Source organism: Lichenostomus cassidix, chromosome 7 (genome assembly GCF_008360975.1).
Source record: "Lichenostomus cassidix isolate B80296 chromosome 7, HeHo_3.0, whole genome shotgun sequence".
Taxonomy (NCBI): Eukaryota; Metazoa; Chordata; class Aves; order Passeriformes; family Meliphagidae; genus Lichenostomus; species Lichenostomus cassidix.
Genome location: NC_139488.1, coordinates 19782641 through 19798316, shown reverse-complemented (window position 1 = coordinate 19798316; position 15676 = coordinate 19782641). Strand labels below are relative to the sequence as shown.

Below are 15676 nucleotides of genomic sequence, written 5' to 3'. Positions count from 1 at the left end.
AGTCTATATCTTTTAACATAGTGTTCTGTATATATTAATTGGGAGTGTCTTTCAGAACTAAAAGTTTTGTAAAGAATATGTATGTTAATAAGTAAATTGGCACTATTAAAATACCTTCTCTCTTTCATATTAGAACTATTGCATTCTATTTAAGAAAACTTTCCTAGCATATCAAAGACTGAGCTGGTTTTGTGATTTATGGTTGCTTACTGCTTTCCATATTGATTGTAAAATGTTGATTATAATCAATAGAGCACTAAGCAGCCTGAAAACATATTAGACTTTTTTTGGTATATTTGAGAAGTTAGTGTCCCCAGCTGTTCATTATCACCATATCAGTTACCACAGCTGAGACCCTCAGCTGTCCAACTGGGCACATTCAGTCTCTCAGTGCAAAGTCAGAGTGATTAGTTTAGATCACTTCTTTAGTGCACTGAAATGGACAAAGGCCTGATGTACTCTGCTATGACTCGAGAGCTCTGGAAATGCTTCTCTTAGAGGTGGTAGTAAACAACCAGAGATGGTAGATATTTCTAGCACCAGCCACAGAAGATGTCTGGCTTACACCTTCAGGGTCCGTCTGTCTCTCTTGGACATACTGCTATAGTAGGCATCAGCAGATGCACTTGACCTGGAACCCTACTGCTGTGATTAAAAGGGATCCTTGTGTGAGCTCCCTCCTGTGATCACTGTTCTTTGGCACCCCAGGTGATAAACTGATTAGCTAATTTGTGAGTCAACTATAAATTGGGGCTCTTCTGAAGAAAATGTCATGCACTCTGTGTGTGGAAAGTAAGAGACTTCAACAAAAATGAAATGGGCTTCAGTGAAAAAAAATATTATCCTAAGTTATAAATTCAAACAGGAGATAATATTTCCTTGCCTCCAACAAATCTCTGGACTAAAGCAGATTTGAAAATTTGGGATGTTTATATTAGAGGTAAGGCCTGTCTAAAGCCTCAGCATTATCGCACTGAAAACCACATTAACTGTTGGTTTGGGTTTTTTTATGACAACAATTAGCAAAACAAAAAACCCAAAATAAAAATGTTTCAAATTTCATATGCACAATAAATTGCTTACGTGGCAATTTACTACTGCAAGGAAAAATTTAATAACCTTGTCATGAAGGTTTATGGGTAATTGCCAATCCCATTACTGCCATGTTGGTGTGAACTTTACCTAAGTATTTGATCCTGATCTGCCAACTGTATCTCTTTGTACAATACCCAGATGAGGAGGAGATTTATGAGTTCAGCAAAAAATACAATGAAAGGTAGTGGATGAAGTTAGATTACTTAAGAGTGGAAATGTGACACATAATTTCATTAATTAGGCAATTAACCATTGAAATTTTCCTATGGATATAATGATTTTGCCCTTACTTAAAGTAATTAATTCTAGGTTTAGAGTCTTTAAAGATACAGTAGCTCAAGTTGATGAAGAGATTAGTATGAGAATATTTTAAGGTCCGATACATGGAAATTCAAGATGTCTGTTCACAACATAATCATTCCATTGTTGTTTATCATGTATGAACTGAAAATATGACAATACATTATGATGCATATATTTGCGTAGACACTTAAATTTACTTCCAATGAGCATTATTCTTATACAAGCAGGAAATTCCGTTCAATACATATAAAAATTTTAACTCACTGTACTGTTTTCTAGGATTAGGACTTGTGCCCACCAAAACTAGTGATTTGAAGAAAAAAACTGCTTCCATGAAAAACATGGGGTTTTTTCCTGTATCTTACCACCACTGCTATTGCTAAGAAAGACATACTTTAATTTGTACTTGGTACTTCATTAAAATAGCCTGTGGGAATATAATTTATCTCTCTATGCTCTATCCCAAGCAGTATCACTCACTGCTCTATGGTGCTAGGCACATAATACCTTTTTTTCAACCAGAAAAGAAGGTTTTTGATGTATTTCTTATGCTTCCTTCACTTGCTGTCAGGCCTTGCCCCTTTTTCTCACACCCTTACTACCAGTGGAAGCTGGGAGGTGTTTGGATCAGTGTTTTCAGTGATGCTCAACCATGTGTTTTGAGTGTCTTCCAACGATTCGTATCACAAGCTGGTTCTCTATAGCTTCAGGACTCAGACTAATACCAGAGAAAGTAGGTCAGCTGTAGAAATTCAGCAATTAAAGATAGCAGAACATGACTGGACCTGCAGCTGCAGCAGAAACAGGAACAGAACTCTTGGGTATACTGAGACTGAAAGCTTGAGGACAAGAATTTTCACTTCATTAACTATCCCTTTATAGCTCAATAATCATTCCTGATGGATGATATTATTACATTTAAGAAATCTACTTATATTTTTTAAGTAGAATAACTTTCAATAAAAAATAATAACTAATATATTTGGAAAATATGCCCAAATTGGGAAAAAATTATCTTGCCATTTATTGTTCCAGTCAAACTTGCCATTAAAATGAGTTCATGAATTTCCAGGTTAAACTAATTCAGCATTGTTATTAGACTGTTCATTTACTTAGGTCAAACAAGGCCTTTTGGCCCTCCACAGTCATGTGGCTCACAATGCTGAGTACAAGCTTGTCAACATAGGACAGCAGTGTTGAAATAGTCGGAAGAGATTTATCCATCAGTCAAGGAATCCTCTCTACCCAGCTGCTGACTTATAAAATTATGTATTACTTTTGCTTATTAATTTATAATAGGTATTGCTAAGGAAACTTTTAGTATGATTAAGAAATTACTCTGATTTTTAAAAAATTTCCCCACAAATAAAAAAGCATGGAAGCTTTGGACTTCATGCACCATTCTGAGCTATCATAGAGTCATGGAGTTGCTGACATTTAAAAGAATCTCATTTGGTCCAGCTCCTAAATTTAATATAACAACAATTTCACTGACGCCCTGTAGGGTCTCAAATGTTGTCCAAAGTATGTATCATCCAAAAGAGGTAGTGTTTTGGCAGGAGTGGAGCCCTGAAAGTAAAACAGGAATTTTTTTCTTTCCTTCAGCCCTGTTCTACTTTATAGTACACATGGCAGGTGTTCATCACCTATCTGACATTCAAACGGTTTATTTTCTGTTCTATAAAAGGGCAAGGAATGAAAGCCAATCTGCCTGGGTAACTAATTTTATAATTTATTGGTTCTATGGATGCTATTAGTTGCAGATATAACTGTAATGCCAAAATACTTAATAGGCTTAAACTACATATTTGTATTTCAAACAGAAGCAGTTTATTATGCTAGAAATCTGCCCTAGTACCTACCTGCATCATATAAACTAAATTAATTATAAACAAGCCCATCAAAGTAATAGCTACTGTTCTGCATTAAAAAAACCAAAAAGCGAAAACCAAACTTCATTAGGTTTTAAGGATCTTATTCAGTTGTTTTGGCAAAGTTGGTAGCAGTGCTCTATGCTTAACAAATTTTATATTCCCAAGAGTTATTTACAGAGAGATTTAAAATAGGAATTAACTATTTTTGCATCATTGACTCCATCATTAAATTAATAATTCTCATTCATAATGGACCTACTTTCTCCCAGATTTTATTTTCCTTAATGTTTTATTTTCATTCTGGCATGTTTTTAATCATTGCTCATCATCACACATGAACTCATTTTCACTTTTTGTTTCCTGAAGCCTGATTTTCCCCAAAATTCAGCTGGGAATTAAACCAAATCTCATTTTCAAGTTTTATCTGCCACATGCCTGAACACTAACAGCTTTGGTGTGTTCAGATACTCATCAGCTTTCCTGGTTTAAACATTTCTACTTTTCTGATTCTATATGTAGACATCCAAAGGAACATGCATATATCCCTGAGTTTTATTTTTGAAAAGACTCAGTTACTTTCAATTAAAAATTTGCTCAGTAATAGATTTGAACTTACTTGGCTTTGTCCATCCAGTAAACATGTAATATAAAAATTTTGGTTTCTTTGATCCAACCAGTGATTATAATTATTATGGTTTAGCAGACATACATTAAGTAAATATTCTGAAAAGTACTGATAAATACTTTTTGTTTGTTTGTTTGTTTGCTTTACTGGTTTGTTTGCTTTACTGGTTTGTTCCTATTTTTCTCATTCTTTAAAGCCATCATTTTCTACTGCTTATTTTTTCCTTCAACTTATGTTGACATTTTATTGTTTCTCTATACTGCTTTTCTGACTTGTTACTCTCCACGATAAAAGAAATGTAACACAGAGATTAGAATTATAATAGAGTGTTACATTTAAGAGAAGCTGATGAAGCATTTGTAAGATTCTGGTGCCTGTGTTCTTACAGTGTCTCTCTTCGGTTTCATTTGTACTCCAGGTGGTGGTGAATGCCTTGTTAGGAGCAATTCCATCAATTATGAATGTGCTTCTTGTTTGCCTTATATTTTGGCTGATCTTTAGTATCATGGGAGTAAATCTGTTTGCTGGAAAGTTTTACTACTGTGTTAACACTACAACTGATGAGAGATTTGAGATCAGCCAAATCAACAACTTTAGTCAATGTGAGGAGCTCATACAAAACAATGAAACTGCCCGGTGGAAAAATGTGAAGGTTAACTTTGACAACGTAGGCCTTGGTTACCTTTCTCTGCTCCAAGTAGTAAGTCACCAGTCCTTAATTTCTATTTCTCTCTCTATATCTCTGTTGTTTACTTCTAACAGTAAAAAAGTTGTTTGTTTTTTTAATTTAGAAATTTTGTCTCTCACTTCTTGGTTTGAATTATGAAGTGTGGGATAAATCTCTACAGAAATAGCACAAAGCGTAGAAGCTATACTGACAATGAGAAAGAATATGTGACTCAAACCTAATATTCCTTAGCTGCATTGAATCTCTATCAAGTACACCTGTAATGTTCATGCACAGAAAAATAGCTTCTACATCAGATATTATTCATAATATACAAAAGTTCTTAATAGATTCTGTGTCCTCTATAGTCAGATATTAGAATTGGCTTCCAACTTTTGGACATGAATGAAACATATAATAGAAGGCTAGAGTCATTAGCATTGCACTGTGCTGATTTTTATGATGAGGACTAAAGACTCTTAGTTTTCAGCTCCCAAATAATGCTTCTGACAAGCCATTTTCCAGGAAAAGTGTGACCTAAACACCTGTGTTCTCTTTAAAGGCTACATTTAAAGGATGGATGGATATCATGTATGCAGCTGTGGATTCTCGTAATGTAAGTATAGTCCCTTGACTCCGTTTGTTTTGATTGTATAAGTTCCAAGATTTGAGAATGCAATTTTAACATCTTTCAGAAATAGCAGTAAAACTGAAAGAACAAAGAGTTACTATAATTTTGTAGTTAAAGAAAATGGGAACCATAGGAAAAATACAAGAAATGAGGAAAGCAGGGGAGCCATTCTAAAGGATTCCATGTTCTCTGTGGTACAGTTGAACCAAAATTCCTCAATCCCACAACAGACTTACTATTGCCATGAAATACCTTTTCCTCCTCTCATTATGCATTGAGACATTATTTATATTAGGAAACAGACACTGATACAGAAAGGGGTTTTTTTGTGATACTGATCTTATTTATGGTTAAGACTTTCATTGTGCTCTGCAAGCTGCCTGACTCCTTTCTTTAGGGCACAGGGCTTATTTTTAATTCAACCTGTGCATTTTCTTACCCCTTGGCCTCCCCCTTGTTCCCTTGGTGCAAGTTTGCCTCTAGTTCTAAGTAGACAACTGAATAAACACTACTGGTAAAGCTCCACCTTTTTTGGTAAGCTGCACTTGCAGCAGGAAGCCTACTGGAGTACAGTAAAAGTGCATAGTTGTACCAAGAAAATATGCTTAATCTAAAAATGGCTTCTTCCACAATCCTGTGCAGTTTCCTAAGTGACCATAGCAGTGAAATTGCCACAGGCCCACAACCAGGGCCTCCCACAAGCTTTACAAAAAATTCTGCAGATGTAAAACTTGGTGGTTTTGGTTGTCTGTACAGTCAGACAGGTGGAGCTTTGCTTGTTTGAACCAATTGTGTCTTTAGTATTTTTTCTGCATTGATATAGGCCAGTTACGTTTTTAAAATTGAATTATCAAGTTTGGTAGCAGAGTTCTTCTTCAAGGATGTAACTTAGTAGATTGAGGATCAGTGGAATAGATATGTCAGAATTTGACCATAAGAAGCAAGGATCACAGTGATAGAGTCCTAAATTCTATCTAGCAGATTATTTTGTGTTCACTGCTAAACTCATGCATAGTTTCTATGCCTTTTTTGAAGGTTTTGGATCAGCCTAAGTATGAAGATAATCTGTACATGTATCTTTACTTCGTCATCTTTATCATCTTTGGATCGTTTTTTACCTTGAACCTTTTTATTGGTGTCATCATAGACAATTTCAACCAGCAGAAAAAGAAGATAAGTACTTCACTGTTATTTTAGAAAGAAAGCAAAAAAAATTTCTTATTTTTGGTCCACTGATGACAACTTTATTAATAAAATATTTTTTCTGATAAATTAGTTAAGAGCTCTGCATAGTAAATACATTAAATAATAAAGCTTACAGTTTGGCTTAATGAGGGATTGATGGACGAGTGACAATATATGTCTCTCCATGATTAGTGAAATACTTGGGGTCATGTTTTTAAAGATCTGAATTTGAGACTGCAGCCTTAATTGACTCATAAAAAGGGTAACTATTGGAATAGCAAAATGTACCTATAAAAACTCTGCTATACTACCTTCATGTCACAGAGCTCAGCAGTGTAGATTTCTGAACTCTGATAATAAACATTGTATTATCTTTATTCATACTCACTTTAGTCTTAGTGTTTTGTCAACACTGCCTCAAAAGGTATCAGTGTTCCAGCTGCCAAGCCTAACAGTTTGTGTAGCTTAATACTTAATATAAAAGTTACAAAAGAGGATTTTTATGTCTGTCCTAAATTTTCCCGCAGATGAGAACGTGAACAAGAATGATAATTAGTATTATTTATAAGTAATCAATAAAGATCCATGATTGTAACCAGTTTTTGTCTCTTTGGTTTACTTTGGAGGTCAAGACATTTTTATGACAGAAGAACAGAAGAAATACTACAATGCAATGAAAAAACTGGGTTCAAAGAAACCACAAAAGCCTATACCTCGACCAGCAGTAAGAATAAAAATATTTTCTCTTATTTTTACATCTGTTTAAAAATTGGGTGTTTTCAATTATGCCTTAGGCTGAAATAAGTTGTAAGCTAAAAACTACATTATATGAGAAAAGCCTTGTTAATCTGAAATACTTTTTTTTTTCTCTTTCTTCTGCCACAACAGAACAAATTCCAAGGCATGGTCTTTGATTTTGTAACAAAACAAGCATTTGATATCAGTATCATGATACTTATCTGCCTTAACATGGTCACAATGATGGTAGAAACAGATGATCAGAGTGAAGACATGGAAAACATTTTATATTGGATTAACCTGGTGTTTATTGTACTTTTCACTGGAGAATTTGTCCTGAAATTGATTTCACTTCGTCATTACTACTTTACTATAGGTTGGAATATTTTTGATTTTGTGGTTGTCATTCTCTCCATAGTAGGTAAGAGCAACTTATTTTTATGAAATGTCTAATCCTGTGAAAACTGAAATATTTTTGGCATGTAAAATCTAATTGTATTTTGGTTCAACTTTGTCACTAGAAAGTCTTATCCGTAAGATAGGTAACAAGTCTTTTAGAAAGAGGTTCCACACGCTCCTACTTTTTTATTAGTTAAAATTAGATCTTTAATCTGAATTCAGTAGAGATTCCTACCCATACATGAAAGGCAATTTTGATAGAAACTTACAGTGACAGTTGCAGGTGAAAGGGTCCAGCAAATCAAAATCCAAGAGCAAAATTTCTGTGAGACTATTATGAGGGTGGCATGCATGCACCCCAGACAGCAGGGTAAAACCCATTGCTTACTTCAGTTTTGTTTGATCCTGAGAAGCTTTGTGCCTGAACTAGAGTGAGCACTGGAGAAGCAGAGCTGAAGCAGATGTGGTAACAAATAATGACTTCACTAATCTTTATCTAGAGTAGCAAACTTGAAAGAACTTGAGTAACAATTGTGTTACTTTAATTTTTAAATATTTGTTAATACACAAATCACTTTTGCTATTTTTGTATTGAGAAAGTTCTTTTTCTGCTTTGAGGCCCATAATATAATAGTCAACTCTTCTGTGAGTTACAAAAAAACTTTTAATCAGTTTGTTTATTTTTGGAATTTGTGTGTCATTAATAATAAACCTGTGTTCATGTTATTTTATGTACAATTAAGAAGTTGTAGTTCTCTTCAAATACACATATTTTCTTTGAATACCCTGCCTTGATTACATGGCATTTTAATACTACTGTGCATATGATCTTTCTTCAGGTTAACTGAGATTATTTTTGCTACAATTAAACGACAAGGTATTCCTCTGATCTCAGCATTTGCTAATATACATACACCAGTTGTCAGTTTGTCCTAAAAAAGTATACCAAATAGAAAGGTTTTGTAAAAACAACTGAATGGCTAATTTGTAAAAATCTGTTCAAATATCCTACTCTTCTTTAAGTTCTACAATGCTTGTAGAAGAAATATTTACCAGTGGTTTGTAAATGCAGTAATATTCTTTACTGATTTAACTTGCTTTTCTCTAGGTATGTTCTTAGCCGAGATGATTGAGAAGTACTTCGTATCCCCCACACTGTTCAGAGTCATCCGACTTGCCAGAATCGGTCGAATCCTGCGCCTCATTAAAGGCGCTAAGGGAATTCGCACTCTGCTCTTTGCTTTGATGATGTCTCTTCCTGCTTTGTTCAACATTGGGCTGCTGCTCTTCCTGGTCATGTTCATCTACGCGATATTTGGCATGTCCAACTTTGCCTATGTCAAGAGGGAAGTTGGGATTGATGACATGTTCAACTTTGAAACGTTTGGCAACAGCATGATCTGCCTGTTTCAGATCACCACATCCGCTGGCTGGGATGGTTTGCTCGCCCCAATTCTTAACAGTGGGGAGCCAGACTGTGACCCCCATAAAGATCATCCGGGGAGCTCTGTGAAAGGTGACTGTGGCAACCCTTCTGTGGGAATTTTCTTCTTTGTCAGCTACATTATCATATCCTTTCTGGTAGTGGTGAACATGTACATTGCTGTGATTTTGGAGAACTTCAGTGTTGCTACTGAAGAAAGTGCTGAACCCTTGAGTGAGGATGATTTTGAGATGTTCTATGAAGTCTGGGAGAAGTTTGATCCTGATGCAACACAATTCATAGAGTTTAGTAAATTATCAGATTTTGCAGCTTCATTAGATCCCCCTCTTCTCATAGCAAAACCAAACAAAGTCCAGCTTATTGCAATGGATCTGCCCATGGTGAGTGGTGACAGAATTCACTGCCTTGACATCCTGTTTGCCTTCACAAAGCGTGTTTTGGGGGAAAGTGGGGAGATGGATGCCCTCAGAATACAGATGGAAGATCGGTTTATGGCAGCCAATCCTTCTAAAGTCTCCTATGAACCAATCACGACCACATTGAAAAGGAAACAGGAGGAGGTGTCTGCTGTCATCATTCAGCGTGCTTACAGACGCCACCTTTTAAGGCAAAAAGTCAAAAAAGTATCATGTATATTTAGTCAGGATAAAGGTAAAGAGGAAGATGATCTGCCCATGAAAGAAGACATGATTATGGATAAACTAAATGAGAACTCTACTCCAGAAAAAACAGATATGACCCCATCCACAACCTCCCCACCTTCTTATGACAGTGTAACAAAGCCAGACAAGGATAAATATGAAAAAGACAAATCAGAAAAAGAAGATAAAGGTAAAGACAGCAGGGAAAGTAAAAAGTAACATAGAACGCTGTTTGTGATAAACTGTTTACAGCCTGAAAAAGTATGTATTTGTGTCAATGGGACTCCTGTAGGAGGTACATGCCAAACTGTCAGTTTTTACATATATAGATATATATAATTATATATATAAGGTCAGTGCCTATAGCAAGACAGTGACCCCTCGTCATCAAACTGCAACTCTGTAAAACAGGGTAACATCTTGACAGGAGGTTGTTGTTTTTAGTACCAGCTGACACTGCTGAAGAGATGATAAAATGGCCAACCAGACTGTAGGGACCAGTTATTAAAAAAAGGTGCAAACCTACGAGTCTCTGTGTTCAACATGAAACACACAGTACAAAAAAATGTATCCACTGTTAGCATTTCACATTTGCCATATTTTTACAAAAATCAGTGTTGGTGAACTTATCATTTTTTAATTCACAGGTTGTTTACTATTATATGTGACTATTTTTGTAAATGGGTTTTATGTTGGGGAAGGGGGTATGAGGACCAGGTGTTCTACTCTCGGATTCTCTATAATGTACAGACAGAAGTGATTTGCATGAAGGCATGCTGCACTTGTAGTTCATGCATGGGAAAACATGACGTCGCACAAAGCAGCAGTCTGACTACTTCCATGTTTCAGGGTGGCTCTGTAAGTTGAGGTGCTTAATAACAGTATCTGTCCAGTATCTCATCCAGACAAATCTTAATGTGCCTGTAAAGTCCCACAGAGTCTACAATAATAGAACAGATGTTTTATTTTTTCATAAGTCATTCAACAATAGTTGGACAAACTCTGCATAAAAATTTCACCAAGGGACATAGAGTCCACTTTTAAGTATTCTTCTGCGGAAAACAGTTTACCTGACCTCGGGAAATCGAGTTTACCAAAAATCTGCAAAATGTAAGGATTATGAAGTTGTTCTGCTTCACCCTGCAGTATCATTTAGCCATCTTCTGCTCTCAGCAAGGTTGACATTGTATGTGTTGATTAAAAAAGTACCCTCTATGTAAATAGTTATTTTATCCCGTGGTGCATGTTTGAGCAAACAAATAATGACATGTGCACAATATTTATTGCATCAAATATGTACCACAGTAAGTGTAATTTGCAAGATCTCAACAGCTAATATGAAGTATTCTGTACCATTATAGATAGTTTGGAAGCTATCACTGATGCATGTTTATCTTGCCTTTGCTGCTGTAATTTTACTCCTTCCACTGTTAAGAGTCTAATATGGGAAGCCATATTTCAGTGGTTAAGTGAAATAAATTGTTCAATCAGTCATCATTCTTTCACGACATCAAGCAATAGTTTGCAGCTACTTAAGAGCTTCTTGCTTTGCATTCTAAAATTTTAAGTGATTACTGTACAGTACATAGACTGTACAGGATATGTTGCAAACTGCTTAATCTGTTGAAAACTACATGGATAGAATTTTCTAAGAAAATATAAATACTGTAAAAAATACCATTTTATTTTATTTTTCAGCGGTTTGTACATAAAATGAGAAATGAGAATTATCTTCAGGTTGATGTTATTGTCACTTTTGTTACTTTCTATCCATAGCACTTTTTAATTCAAGAACTTCACAAAATAAGAAACAAAGGAAAGAATGGGGTAGCTTTAGGTTTCTGCTTTTTTATTAGTACTGTATTTTTGCACACATTTTAATGTGAAATAAGTTTCAAACTGAGTCCAAAATGCACTTGCTTCCAAATAGATATAACTTGTAATTGAAACGTGATGGGGAGGATTTGTTTAAAATTCTAGCACTGCCTGCATCAGAAGTTTCAAGGTAGTCTTTTTATTCATGAAATCTTTACCAGTATTTGTTTACATAGACTATTCTTATTCTTGTTGATTCATGCTGCACTAGAACTGTTCTAAATATAATATGGGATCCACAATGTTTTTTTTCCACAGGAATTAAATAGCAAACTTGTATAATTGATCACATCAGGACATTTTGTGTTTCTTACACAAGCAAAAATTCGATGTTGACTCCTCCTTTTACAAAAATATTGACTTGTGTGTCGGTGAACTGCATGCAGGAAAATGCTATTACCATAAAGACCAGTAAACCACATTACAGTTGAGCCAAAAGAATAAAGACTTCATTTTTTATTGTATTGAATGGTTTTGTCTCTGTTTTTTTTTCCACTAAAAACTACTGGATACCAAGAGGTCCTATGAAAATAAAATATGAATATATAAAGTGTTAGAAATAGATTTGTGAAAAGTAAAAAAAAAAAAAAAAATAAAAATTGAACCCGTATGCTTTCCAAAAGATCTTAAATATCATTTGCACTTACACTCTTCAGGTTTTTATTCCTGTTCAGGATCCTGGTAGTATAACGTCTAAGAGCTCATGCATGATGCTTCAATGTGTTTTTCATATCAGGTATTCTGAGACAACTAGAAAAAAAAGATGTTAAAAAAGTCTCTAGCTACCAAGGCTGCAAATCAGTATGTATAATTTCAATTATATTTTACATTTGAAGTGATGAATCATCGTCTTACAAAGAAAAAATTATCTCATAATTTTCAAAGTATAATTTATTATTTTGTGCTAAGACCCAGAGCCAAATTTTTAGGTAGAAATCATATTTGAGTGCAATTTCTAAAAGAACTTTCCCCTGTTGTAAATTTGAAGTAATGACGTGAAGGTGGGATACACTGAACAGATTAAAAGCACAAACTCTAATAACCATCATAGATGTGCAGATTTGCACTCTACATCAGATCTTCTGTAGAGGATCAGGAAAACCAGCTGTACCCAGTGATCTATGTGCTGTGGAACTCAGAGCTCTGGGTGTGCACCCCAGGAGAAACACTTGGAAAGGGAATAGTAGGATGGTGGGTGCCCTTCGTCACTCCTCTGCACAGTTTTCAACCGCTGATGGTCTGTTGAGGTTGTTTACTCTAAAAATGAGTATCGCCACACTGCTGTAGTGAGCTCCTCGGCTGCAGTGTTTCAGTTGGATTTGTCACCTCAGCTTTGCAAAACCAATTGTCAGGGCAGGGTGTCAGATAGGGAGAGATGAGAGAATCCAAAATCGTGTCATTAAAGGACAAGTTTCACGTTGGTTTGGTTGGTTTTGTGGAGGGAAAGGTTTTGAAAAAAATGCAGGTACATGAACAATATATTTGTGTCTTAGACTGAAAGTAATCAGCATGCGTCTGAGAGGGGTTTGTGCTTAACAGAAGACTAGCACAAATAAAAAAATCAAATGCCCAAAACAACAAGCAGCTGTGGTTTTGCTGAGGTACCCCTCCCTCCCCTTATGGTTAGTTTTGTAGACAAGCCCTGTGGCTGTGCTGGGTGCACCGTGAGGCGCGGCTCGGCAGCCATGCCAGGCGAGCGGCACAGCATCTCCGCGCGGCCCTGCCTCGCTCGTGCCGCCAAGGCCCCCTCACGGAGCGGGACCAGCCCGCCGGCAGGTGAGGGCAGCGGAACGGAACGGCGGCCGGGCGCGCCCGCTTCCCGGGGCACCGCCGCTTCCCGGGGCTCTGCGAGCCGCGGCGGGAGGCGAGGGCCGAGGGCCGAGCAGCTCCCCGGGGTGGCACGGGAAGGGCGGAGCGGCCCTCGGGAGCCGCTGGGTCACCCCGCCCCGGAGCTGGGAAAGCGGCGCTCGCCGCGCTCTCTGGCGGCGATGGAGGGCGGCGGCCCGGCGTGCCTGTGGGTCGCGGCTGCCGGCGCGGGGCCGGCGGGCGAGCCGGGGAAGCGATGGGGAGCGCTGCGATGCCCGCGGCTCAGGTGAGGACCCGCAAGCGCAGTGGGTGTTTGTCAGGAGGCGCAGAGGCCGTGGTGCAGCCCGGCGCAGCCGCGGCCAGCCCAGGAGCTGCGAGATCTGGGTGAGGAGAACAAACCTCGCAGCCGCCTGGGTCTGTGAGTCGCCCAGAGAGAGCAGAGCGGCTGCTCCGAATCGGAGCCGTGCTGGATCCTCGCCTGCAGAGCCGCCTGTCGCTCCTGGCGGACAGGGGAGACCTGAGACGTAACAGGATGCGAGGTGAGGTGGCTGCGGCACCGCTTTGGGGCTCCCTGGGTTTTCGCTGTCTCTCAGCGCTGCAGCTGCCCCATGGGCTCGGAGCCCCTCGGTGCGAGGCTGTGCCGGGCTGACAGCACACCCAGCGCCCGGGCCTGGCCGCCTCGCCGCACCGAGGGGCAGCCCGACCTGCCCCGGCATAGCGGAGTGCATGGGAAACGTCTCAGGGCATCGCTGTGGGTCTGCATAAATCCTGTGGTGCCGCAAGACTGTGCTAGTCCTGTGTGAGAAACTATGCTCTGTATCCATTCAGCACCGCAAACTCAGGAGCGACAAGATACCGCCAGGTCATTCTTTGTCTAAAACATCTTTCGGTCTAAGCAGGCAGCAAAGGCAAACAGCTGTGAGAGGCAATGGCTGACCCAGGCTAGTAGAGCTAAATAATGAACGGATTCCTTCAGGCTGAAAAACATGCTCAGTTTCCCATGTTCTTTCTCACTTAACGGTTAATTATATATTGCAGTTTTCTGAATGAGGATGTGTTTTACTGCGGAAAGATCTGTTAACAAAAGTGTGCCACAAAAGATTCCACATACACATTTGTCACCCTTGCTTTATCAGTGCAAAAATTGGAGAATGGATTTTTGTGTAGTGTGTTGAAAAAATAAAGCTCTTAGAGGTTTGTAAATTTCAGTATATTTACCCTAAGAAGTGGCTAAATAAATAAAGACTCAAGGGTAAAGATGCTGGAGAGCATATACCTGGGGTGATTCCAGAACAACTTCTGTGCTGTTTTGTCAGAGGAAAGTAGGTTAAAGTAATCTCTAAAATATAGCTTTTAAAATTCGCTATAAGGAAAGCTCTGCCCTTTTTGTATCCCTTTTCTTACCTGTGGCTATTGTATCAATATGTTATTTCTGTGTTTATTGTTTGAACAATAGTTCAGGTTAGGTCAGCAACATCCCACACTAGTCACTAAAAATCTCATCATAATTTGTTTTAGAGAATGCAGTTAAGTGCAGGTAAGCAAGAAAATGTGGAGAGATAGTTTGTGACTAAGCGTGCTTTATTTTAAGGTGTTCTCAGATATCCTGAAGCTTTTTAGATCTATTTTGCTTTTACCATGAAATAAATAGAACTTTCTGCAATATGTGGTATAAGTTTGGTTGAACCTTGGGAAATCTGTTTGTATATTGAGTTAGATAGTATATATGGAAGATAAAGCACTTGAATGTGGACTGGCTTCTTTACTCTGTGCGGACCCTTACTTGTGAAATAGTCTGAGAAGTGTTTGCAGCATGCAGTGCTACTTTACTGCAAATTTATCTTTGTGATAGGTCTTGTGTCTTACTGTTTAGATTTTTGATTCTGTCAGGTTGTTATAATGACAATTTAAAATTATTTACTGCTTTTGTGATTGCATAGCAACGGCTGTGGAGGGAGTAAGCAATAACCAACTGCAGGAGCTTGTAATGTGTGTTACAACACACATTCACTATTGTAAATTGTTTTATTTTGGAAACAAATGGCCTTGTAGAGACGCTACAGATCAGCATACAGCCTAGTTTGGCACTTGTCACACTGATAGCACAGCTTGCTTTAACCACAGACAGATGTTACTGCACGGATGTACTACATCAGTGAGTTCAAAGTAAAGAGGGGGTGAATGGGGCTGAAGTGTAGTTTCGTTTACTTTCTACAGGGTAGTCTTCCACAGGTGGTTGATGGTGACTGATTGTTGTTAACCCCAGCCTGCAACTAAATGCTGCACAGCTGCTCACTCACTCCCCCAGCAGCAGGATGGGGGAGACAATCAGAAGGGTAAAAGTGAGAAAACTTGTAGGCTGAGGTAAGGCAGTTCAGCAGGTAAAGGAAAAG

The 15676-nt window shown here is 38.1% G+C and overlaps 2 protein-coding genes across 15 annotated transcripts in view; both read left to right on the top strand.

Annotated features, from left to right (window-relative positions):
- The window catches only part of SCN2A (sodium voltage-gated channel alpha subunit 2), a 75659-nt gene extending 63718 nt beyond the window's left edge, over positions 1 to 11941 (top strand). For all 10 annotated transcript variants that reach the window (XM_085066564.1, XM_085066562.1, XM_085066555.1 and 7 more), the window contains 6 exons: positions 4316 to 4597; positions 5127 to 5180; positions 6231 to 6368; positions 7000 to 7104; positions 7269 to 7539; positions 8626 to 11941. In XM_085066564.1, the coding sequence (XP_084922690.1) occupies positions 4316 to 4597; positions 5127 to 5180; positions 6231 to 6368; positions 7000 to 7104; positions 7269 to 7539; positions 8626 to 9821 (2046 nt within the window). In that variant the 3' untranslated portion in view covers positions 9822 to 11941. The remainder of the gene's footprint in view (positions 1 to 4315; positions 4598 to 5126; positions 5181 to 6230; positions 6369 to 6999; positions 7105 to 7268; positions 7540 to 8625) is intronic.
- Positions 11942 to 13200: 1259 nt separating this feature from the next.
- CSRNP3 (cysteine and serine rich nuclear protein 3) overlaps positions 13201 to 15676 on the top strand; it is a 97794-nt gene continuing 95318 nt past the window's right edge. Inside the window, exon 1 of one of the 5 annotated variants that reach the window (XM_085066583.1) lies at positions 13201 to 13253. Coding sequence is in view for 1 of the 5 variants with exons in the window: in XM_085066581.1 (XP_084922707.1) it covers positions 13540 to 13569 (30 nt within the window). In the remaining 4 variants the exon portion in view is untranslated. The other 4 variants (XM_085066587.1, XM_085066588.1, XM_085066581.1 and 1 more) reach the window with 4 other exon arrangements.